This window comes from Brassica napus, chromosome C3 (assembly GCF_020379485.1).
Source record: "Brassica napus cultivar Da-Ae chromosome C3, Da-Ae, whole genome shotgun sequence".
Classification (NCBI taxonomy): domain Eukaryota; kingdom Viridiplantae; phylum Streptophyta; class Magnoliopsida; order Brassicales; family Brassicaceae; genus Brassica; species Brassica napus.
This window is the reverse complement of record NC_063446.1, coordinates 47218665-47229070: the sequence shown is the minus strand read 5'-3', so window position 1 is coordinate 47229070 and position 10406 is coordinate 47218665. Positions and strand designations below refer to the sequence as shown.

Below are 10406 nucleotides of genomic sequence, written 5' to 3'. Positions count from 1 at the left end.
AGCGACAGTTGCCATAGTTCCTGAGCTTTATCGCCTCAAAACATCATGTGATTGATAGTTTTTGGCTCTCTGCGGCATACAGAGCAAGGACCCTGCACACTCAGACCCCTAGACTGAAGTCTATCAGCGACTGCTAAGGCTCCCGATAAGGCACGCCAGAGAAACATTCTAATTTTTGGAACTGTAGCTAGTTTCCAGACCCGACACTTTAAGTTTAGCACTTGTTGTTCCTGAGCTGTCCTATTTGAAATGCTTTCTGCCTCTTTGTTCGCTAGTAGCCAATAACCACTCTTCACAGAATAGGCTCCATGCTTTGTGTATGCCCATATGAATTTATCCTCTCTGCCCCCTATCTGAAGAGAAAGAATTCGCTTGACCTCATTCTCTGGGAATAGATCATGTAACATCTCCACTCTCCACTGTCCATTCTAATCGATTAACTCCAAGGCTTTGAGGTTCACATCAAAAAGGATTTGCTTGGAAAAGGGTCTGCGAGGCTCGCCATCCATGATCCATTTATCCACCCACACGTACGAGCTTAGTCCCTTACCAATAGACTTGAGAAGTCCTTTACGTAGTAGCTCCCTCCCAAAGACTATGCTTCTCCAGGCATAGGAAGGTCTGTAACCTTTTCCTGCATCTAGGAAACTTGTCTTTGCATAGTAGCGCCCTTTGAAGATCTTTGCGAGCAAGCAGTTAGGTTCATTCATTAGCTTCCAAGCTTGTTTAGCCAACAGAGCCTGATTAAAATCTTCAACATCCCTGAACCCAAGACCTCCATTCGCCTTTGATTCGCAGAGTTTATCCCATGCAATCCAATGGATTTTCTTCTTATCACCACTCTCATTCCACCAGAAAGCAGACATTGCACTCATGATCTTTTGGCAATGGTGTTTAGTGAGTCTAAAACAGGACATCGCATACACTGGGAGAGCCATTGCAATCGACTTAAGGAGTACCTCCTTTCCCCCAAGAGAAAGCATTTTGGTATACCATCCATTCAGTCTTTTGTCAAGTCTTTCTCCAATAAACGCCAGTAGTTTCTGTTTTGAGCCATGATGTGTTGTGATTTTGCATAGTTTTAGCTTTGTTATTTCATATATATTCATGCATTAACCTTACGTTTATTTGTATTTAGAGTCTATTGCATGTACATTTGCATCTTGTAGGTGTTGGATGAATTGTTTGGAGTTTTGGAGGTGATTAGAGCACAAAAGGAGCTTTCGAGGAGTCTTGAACCGAACGTGTGAAAGACAAGCATTGATAAAGGTCTTAAAGATATCTTTTGAAACTTTTCTTTTGGGAAGACATGGTAAATTGAGTTAGCTTTACAATGGAGGTGGTTTCAAGTCGTTTGGAGCTGTATTGAGGGATTTATGATCAAAATACTACACACATATCAGTATGACATTCCTAGCGGCCACCCTAGCAACATCAACAATAGCCTTCGAATTTTAAGCCTTTAGACTCATTTTTATTCACTTAAAACCTATAAAACTCATTACAATTCATTATTCTTCTTATTTTTGGTATTCTAAAGGTGTGTGCAACATGGAGAAAGTGGAGAAAACTTTAATGAGTGAGTTTTATCTCTTTAAAGCTTGCAACATGGGGGATGGGTTGTCTATCATGAGTTTGGTGGCTCTTTTGGCCTAACTTTCTCTAACTTTTCTGAAGAGGCAAGACTACTTTGGCCATATGAAGGGGCAAAAGGTGTTCTATAATGGAAGAAAGTGGAGAATAACTTTTATGAGTGTGTTTTATGCTTTATGCTTTCACATGATGGATGTGTTGTCATCCTCCTTTACTTAGGCTATAAAAGAGACTGCAAGGGGAAGGAGGAAGACACACAATACACAGAGTACAATACAACAAAAAGTAGAGAGTGAAAGTTTTATAGTTTCATATTTTGTATTTTGAGAGTTTGAGAGAAAACATTTGTTCTTGAGCTGTTCTTCATTGTTCATCATCTATTCTTGAGTTTTAATTTCGTTTTGCTTGTTTAATCCTTGTTTATCTTTATTCTCTGTTGTATCTACTTGAATATGCTTCAATCTATTATGAGATTAAGTGTTTTCATGGAGATTAGTGAGTAGTTTCCTTAAGAATTCATGGGTTAGGGAGATTAGAGTAACTTAGTGAATATCTATGGTGTTATTGTATTAGATCCTTGTATGAACTTGCTTGTTGAGTATTTTTAATGCTTGTTTAGTCTTGATCACTCTAAACCTGATTTCTAAACAATTCTCATCAGACATGATTAGATGAAGTGTTTGAATCAACTCAACTAAGTTCTAGTGAGATTAGTCAAGGACACTTGATGTTAAAATTGCTAGATAGTTATTAAACTTGAACTTAAAGATTGCTTGATTGAATTAAGCCAAAGACATTTGATGTTTAATGATTTCTAAGCAAATGGACATTTACCTCGACATAGGACTTGTCTAAAATTGTGTTTAGACTTAAGAGATTACTTTGATTGAAAGCTTGTCACCTAGATTGGATCTTAGTTACTTGAAGTCAATTCCCAATACCCATGGATTCACTTGTCTAAATTGATTAAAACCTTGTTGTATTGCTCTGTTTGCTATTGTTACTTGTCACACACTCACCACTATTGAATCTGCTTAGCTTAAGAAATGACTTGTATTCTCACTGATTCACATCACTAGGACTGGTTCGACATTCACCCCACTATACTACAACATTTGCAATAGGCAGAAAAACCTATTATCAAATTGGCGCCGTTACCAATCCTAGTCTGATTGTGACATTGAGTTTGAGTCTTTGCTTGAGACTGAGTTTTACTTTGTTTTAAAGTTACTAATTCTACTTCTTCATCTACTTGTGATCGCAGGTGCATGAACCTAAGAAGTAGAGGCACTGCACATCTTACTCCCTTGACAGATATCAAAACACTTGAAAGAGAGAACATGAGAAGGTTAAGACAAGAAGAGCAAGAGGCTCAGATACAAAGATCAGAACCTATGATGGAACCAGTTCCAGAACAACCTCAAGCTGAAGAGGGCAATGGTCAAGGAGCTGACAACCTTCGACCTAGACAACCACAACGCCAAGCTAGGGCCATCGGTACATATGATCAACCTAACATAAATGGGAATAGGTTGGGCATTAGGGCACCGCCAGTTGCCAACAACAATTTCGAGATCAAGTCCAGCCTCATCAACATGATTGAAAACAACAAGTACCATGGACTTGCCTTGGAAGACCCACTAGATCACCTTGACAGATTTGATAAGTACTGTGGCTTGTCAAAAACAAATGGAGTTTCATAGGATGCTTTCAAGCTCAGATTGTTTCCCTTCTCTTTGGGAGACAAGGCTCACACTTGGGAGAAAAACATCTCAAGTGATACTATCACCACTTGGGATGAATGCAAGAAGGCCTTCCTCAACAAGTTCTTCTCTGCTACAAGGACTGCCAACCTTAGAAATCAGATCTCTGGTTTTCAACAAAGAGGACTTGAAGGATTTTCAGAGGCATGGGAGAGATTCAGAAGCTACTTGTTTCAATGTCCCCACCATGGCTTCAACAATGAGAGCTTGCTAAGCACTTTCTACAGAGGAGTCTTGCCTAAATTCAAAAGCTAGCTTGACACTGCAAGCAATGAAAACTTCTTGGGGAGGACTGTCGAAGATGCATTAGAACTCTTGGAGAACATGGAACATAGTGACTCTGTCTACAATGATGAATATGATAGAAGAGACAGAGGTGGTGGAGGAGAAGATATGACCACAAAGAGAGAGCTGAAAGCACTTCAAGACAAGATTGACATGCTACTATCAGAAAATACCAAGAAAGAGGAGTTACATATGGTTGCTGAAGTTGATGGAGTAGAATGCCAAGAAGATATGTACTATGTCAATGCTCAGGGTACATGGTACAAGAAGGAGCCTGACTATCAATACCAGAACAACTACCAACAGAAACCCTTCTACAACAACCAACAGAAGCCATTCAACAACTACCAGCCAAGACCATTCTACAACAATCAGCCTAAGCCATTCTACAACAACAACCAAAGTGGTTACCAACCCAAACAGAACTTCCCTCCGGGATTCTCACCAAAACCAAGTCAACCTGCACAAGACCAAGCTGGATCATCAACACAACCTCCACAAGAGAGTAGTACTGAAGCTATGCTGAAACAATTATTGGAGGGACAAGCAAGAAGTGAGAAACAATTAGGGTATGAGCTGAAAAATCTCCACAACAAGATTGATGGGAATTACCATGATCTAAACAACAAGTTCAAAGCCTTGGAGAACCAGTTTGTCTCTATGACAGCCAGCTCAAGTCGCCAACAAGGTTCCCTACCTGGAAAGCCTGAACAAAACCCAAAGGAGACAATGAAGGCAATCACCCTAAGGAGTGGAAGAGAGTTGCCTCCTAAAGTTCTCATTAAGGATAATGAGAAACAAGTTGGGGAGGTGGTCATCAATGTAGATGATGATGTGGTGATTGTGGATGAAAGACTAATGAGGAAATCTTGGAGAAGATAGTTGAAGCTAAGGGCAAGAGAAAGATTGGAGAGGAGAAAGTTGAGAACAAAAATGAGGCTGCTACATCAACAAAGGAGAAATTGTTCACTCCTCCTCCCTATGAGCCAAAGCTTCCCTTTCCTGGAAGATTCAAGAAGCAACTCCTAGAGAAGTACAAAGCCTTGTTTGACAAGCAAATGAGTGAAGTTCAGCTCACCATGCCCATAATTGATGCATTTATGCTGGTTCCACAATACAGCAAGTTCTTGAAAGATGTGTAGAACAAAAGAAGAAAGAGATGGAAGGGATGGTGATTCTTACTCATGAGTGCAGTGCCATTATTCAGAGACTGACTGTCCCAAGGAAGCTAGAAGACCCTGGTAGTTTCACCCTGCCATGCGCCATTGGACCTTTGACATTTGAGAGATGTCTATGTGATTTGGGAGCAAGTGTCAGCCTCATGCCACTATCCATTGCCAAGAAGCTTGGGTTTACACAATATAAAAAGTGCAAGATCTCTTTGGTGCTAGCTGATCGATCTGTCAAGCTCCCCATTGGCATCCTAGAAGATCTTCCTGTCAAGATAGGAAATTGTGAAGTGCCTACTGACTTTGTAGTGCTTGAGATGGATGAAGAGCCTAGAGATCCTTTGATCTTTGGAAGACCTTTCTTGGCAACTGCTGGAGCAATGGTGAATGTGAGAGATGGCACAATTGATCTCCACCTTGGAAAAGATCACATTCTCCATTTTGATATCAAGGAGATGATGAAGAAGCCCACAACTCAAGGAGAAATATTCTACATTGATGAGATGGATGCCTTGGCTGATAATTTCCTTGAGGAGTTAGCGATTGAGGACTCTCTTCAACATGCCCTGACCATTGAAAGAGAGACCCAAATGATTGAAAACAAGGATAGTGATGAGCTAGTAAGAAGGCTAGATGTTCACCTTGAGGAGGATGGAGAAGATGAGTTCATGGAGTTGCCACAAATGACTCAACATGCTGCCTCAGCAGACATTCAAGAGAACCTCCATGAAGCTGATTGGAGTGAGCTCAAGGCACCAAAAGTGGAGCTTAAACCTCTTCCCCATGGTGTAAGGTACGCTTTCCTTGGACCTAATGAGACATATCCTGTCATTGTGAGTAGTGAGCTGACTGAGAATGAATTGTCTATGCTTTTAAATGAACTTAAAAAGTATAGAAAAGCACTAGGATACTCACTTGATGACATTAAAGGAATCTCACCATCTTTGTGCATGCATAGGATACATCTAGAGGATGAATCTAAAACTTCAATTGAACACCAAAGAAGATTAAATCCTAATTTGAAAGATGTTAAAAAAGAGATAATCAAATTGTTAGATGCTGGTGTGATCTATCCTATCTCTGATAGCAATTGGGTTTCACCTGTGCATGTAGTTCCTAAAAAAGGTGGCATAACAGTTGTTAAGAACGAAAATGATGAGTTAATACCAACAAGAACAATAACTGGACATAGGATGTGCATTGACTATCGAAAACTGAATGCAGCCTCTAGAAAGGATCATTTCCCTTTACCATTCATTGATCAGATGTTAGAGAGGCTAGCTAACCATCCTTATTATTGTTTCTTGATGGATACTCTGGATTTTTCCAAATCCCTATACACCCAAATGACCAAGAGAAAACGACATTCACTTGTCCTTATGGTACCTTTGCATATCGAAGGATGCCATTTGGACTGTGCAATGCACCAGCAACATTCCAAAGAGCAATGATGTCAATTTTCTCTGATCTTATTGAGGATGTAATGGAGGTGTTTATGGATGATTTTTTCTGTATACGGTTCTTCGTTTGCTACTTGTTTGTCAAATCTTTGCAGGGTATTACAGAGATGTGAGGACACTAACCTGGTGCTCAATTGGGAGAAGTGTCACTTCATGGTCAAGGAAGGGATTGTTCTTGGACACAAAGTTTCTGAGAAAGGAATTGAAGTGGACAAAGCCAAGATAGATGTCATGGTTGGTCTAGCTCCACCAAGAACAGTGAAGGATATAAGAAGCTTTCTGGGTCATGCCGGTTTCTATAGAAGATTCATCATGGATTTCTCTAAGATAGCTAGACCATTGACCAGGCTGTTATGCAAAGAAGCTGCATTTCACTTCGATGAGGAGTGTATGGAAGCTTTCAAAAACCTGAAGAATGCACTCATCAGTGCACCCATAGTTCAACCGCCAGATTGGGATCTCCCCTTTGAGATCATGTGTGATGCAAGTGACTTTGCTGTAGGAGCAGTCCTAGGCCAGAAGAGAGACAAGAAGTCACATGTGATCTACTATGCAAGTAGAACCCTTGATGAAGCTCAAGCTAAATACTCTACAACTGAGAAGGAGCTATTGGCCATTGTCTTTGCATTTGAGAAGTTCAGAAGCTACTTGGTTGGGTCAAAGGTGACTGTCTACACTGATCATGCTGCATTGAGACACCTCTTAGCCAAGAAGATGCAAAACCAAGACTGTTGAGGTGGATTCTGCTGCTACAAGAGTTTGATCTTGAGATCAAGGACAGCCTGGAGTTGAGAATGGAGTAGCTGATCACCTGTCCAGGTTGAAGGTGGAGTGTGGAATCCCTATTGATGACAGACTTCCAGAAGAGCAAATGATGGCTATTCATGCAGTGGTAGCTGTTTGTGAGACAGGAAAGAAACTTGAAGAGGTGAAGGCAGCTGATGAGAAGGGTCCTTGGTATGCTGATATAGTCAACTACTTAGCTAGTGGAAAAGAGCCATTGAACCTTGAAGGTTATGCCAAGAAGAAGTTCTATAAGGATGTGAAGAGATATTATTGGGATGAGCCTTACCTCTACATACTTTGTAGAGATCAACTCTATAGAAGGGCAGTGGCTGAAGAAGAAATTGATGGGATCCTTACACATTGTCATGGATCATCCTATGGAGGCCACTTTGCTACATTTAAGACAGTTGCAAAGGTGCTACAAGCTGGATTTTGGTGGCCTCACATGTTTAAAGACACCCAAGACTTTGTCTCAAGGTGTGACTCTTGTCAAAGAAGAGGAAACATCACCAAGAGGAATGAAATGCCTCAAAACCCCATCCTAGAAGTTGAAGTGTTTGATGTCTGGGGTATTGACTTCATGGGGCCTTTTCTTCATCTTATAGCAACAAGTACATACTGGTGGCTGTAGATTATGTCTCTAAGTGGGTTGAAGCAATTGCAAGTCCAACCAATGATGCAAAGGTGGTTCTAAAAATGTTCAAGAGCATAATCTTTCCAAGGTTTGGGATTCCAAGAGTTGTGATCAGTGATGGAGGGTCTCACTTCATCAACAAACTGTTTGCAAACCTCCTTAAGAAGAATGGTGTGAAGCACAAGGTTGCAACTCCTTACCACCCCCAAACAAGTGGTCAGGTTGAGATTTCCAACAGGAGATCAAGTCCATTTTGGAGAAGACTGTGGGGACAACAAGGAAGGATTGGTCTACAAAGCTTGATGATGCACTTTGGGCCTATAGGACTGCTTTCAAGACACCCTTGGGAACCACTCCCTTCAATCTTGTCTATGGGAAAGCTTGCCATCTGCCAGTGGAGCTTGAGTACAAGGCATTATGGGCTGTTAAGATGCTGAACTTTGACATCAAGAGTGCCAAAGAGAAAAGACTTTTCCAACTCCATGAGCTTGATGAGATTCGACTTGATGCTTTTGAGAACTCAAGGATTTACAAAGAAAAGACCAAGGCATTCCATGACAAGAAGATCCTGAAGAGGGAGTTCAACATTGGAGATCAAGTGTTGCTCTTCAACTCTCGATTGAAGTTGTTCCCTGGAAAACTTAAGTCAAGATGGTCCGGCCCTTTCAAGATCAAAGAAGTGAGGCCATATGGAGCAATTGTGCTTTGGAACAAGACTGGTGAGGAATTTGCAGTGAATGGGCAAAGAGTCAAGCTGTACATGGCGGCCACACCTGAGAAGGAAGGAACCTCGGTTCCACTTTCCGATCCCAAACCAGCCTAAACCAAAAAGGGGTAGTCAAGCTAGAGACTTAAAACAAGCTCACTTGGGAGGAAGTCCCATGTCTATCCCTATATATATTATTGTTTTACTTGTGTGGTTTTTCTTTTGTGTGTTTGATAAGTGTGTTTAAAATTTTCAGGTGATTCTCCACTTAATCAAAGAAGAAAGATGGCCATCCAGCAAAGCTACAAGTGTTAAAATTATTCAACTCCATCTAGCAACTCCAAGCTAAGTGTCTCTACAACCATTGTAAATATATAGTTTTCATGTTTGTTTCTTCTAGACCTCTTCTTTCACCTTGCTCTCACACAAGAGACTGTGTGAAGTAAGTGTGGGGGGAGAGTCTACTTATCTCACATGTTTTCTGTTTTGTTTACTTGTCATAAGCATTGCATATCCATTTGCATAGAAAATCCATAAAAATTGCAAATTCCAAAAAAAACAAAAAAAAAAACATTTAGTTATATCATTGCATCTTTAGGTTTGAGTCTAGATCATATAGAATGCATAGGTAAAATCCCTACAAAGGACTCATGCAATGAACTCATTGTTGATACCCTTTTGAATCATAATAAGTAGCTTGAGCTTCTTCTGAATTTCTTGTAGACTTCGAGCCTTGAAAACTCCTCTTAAGACTCATTGAATCTTACTCTTTGAAACCAACTCCGATCTTAATTGACTAAAATGAACTTAATGCTTCTTGCTTATGGTCTCTTGAGTACTAAATCATGGCTTTACACACACTTGAGCTTGTATAAACCGTTTTACCAATCTTTTTGACAACTCAAGTGGTAGTCCATACCCTAAACCCTTCCCTTCTTTCAAACCATCATTAATTGTTGAGTGAGGTCTTTTTGTGAAAGCTTGTCATGTGCAAATCTTGAGAGTATTAGGAGCGACATTGATTTGTTCTCATCTCTTGCTAGCATTAGGACCTCTTTTGGGCTAGCATCTAGGATGGTGGTTGGAATGATGTGCTTTAATTATTTTGATCTTGAGGATTGAATTGGGAAAGATTATGTAAAGGAAATGAATCAAAAAGTGTGTCTTAAAAAAAAAAAAAAAAAGGAGAAGCTCAGATTGTGTCAATAAAACCCCAAAGAAAAGAAAAAAAAAATAAGAATGGGGATAACAAATTTTTGAGCTAAGATACATAGTTGTTAAGACAAAGAAAAGAAAAGAAAAAGTGTTCATTGGGTAAGAGATGAAAATGGGTGTATATTTGGGATTTGAGATGAAGAAAAGAAAGGGTAGAACTTAAAATTGTCTAGGAAAAGGGTACAATGATGAGAACCGATTTATGTATGCATTAATTGCTCCTTTTCTTAGATAAATTTTGCATAATGATCAAGCTCCTATTCTTGAGTGTAAGTCACCATAGCAAAATGTATTTGGACCCTTCTCATTCTTCACATTAAGCCATTTTTTCTCACCAAACCAAATGATTTGGACCAATTGGCAATTTGCGAGAATTCACTTATGATATTTCTTATTGAATGTGAGAGTTGGTTGATTTGAGGATTCATGATAATGAGTTAAAGATCAAAGGAATTGATAGGCCTAGAGAAGTTAGAGCTAATAAAAACATCTTGCTCTTGCTATTTGGTATGATTTTGTAAGGATATCACAACGATGGCATTGAAGAGTTTCTTAAGGTCATGAATTTCCATTTGTGTATTGAAACATCACTTCCCATGTTCTTGAAAGTTTACTTGAGGACAAGTAAAGGACTAGTGTGGGGGAGTTGATGTGTTGTGATTTTGCATAGTTTTAGCTTTGTTATTTCATATATATTCATGCATTAACCTTACATTTTATTTGCATTTAGAGTCTATTGCATGTACATTTGCATCTTGTAGGTGTTGGATGAATTGTTTGGAGTTTTGGAGGTGA

General features: G+C 39.8%; 1 protein-coding gene and 1 non-coding gene across 2 annotated transcripts; both read right to left on the bottom strand.

Annotated features, from left to right (window-relative positions):
* Positions 1-428: 428 nt before the first annotated feature.
* On the bottom strand, positions 429-938 carry LOC106407822 (uncharacterized mitochondrial protein AtMg00310-like). The gene has a single exon (XM_013848684.1). It carries the CDS (start codon positions 936-938, stop codon positions 429-431), a length of 510 nt encoding a protein of 169 aa, XP_013704138.1.
* A 2505-nt stretch (positions 939-3443) lies between these two features.
* LOC125584744 lies at positions 3444-3550 on the bottom strand. Its single transcript, XR_007321653.1, has one exon. It is a non-coding gene; the product is annotated as a small nucleolar RNA R71 (small nucleolar RNA).
* Between the last annotated feature and the right edge of the window lie 6856 nt (positions 3551-10406).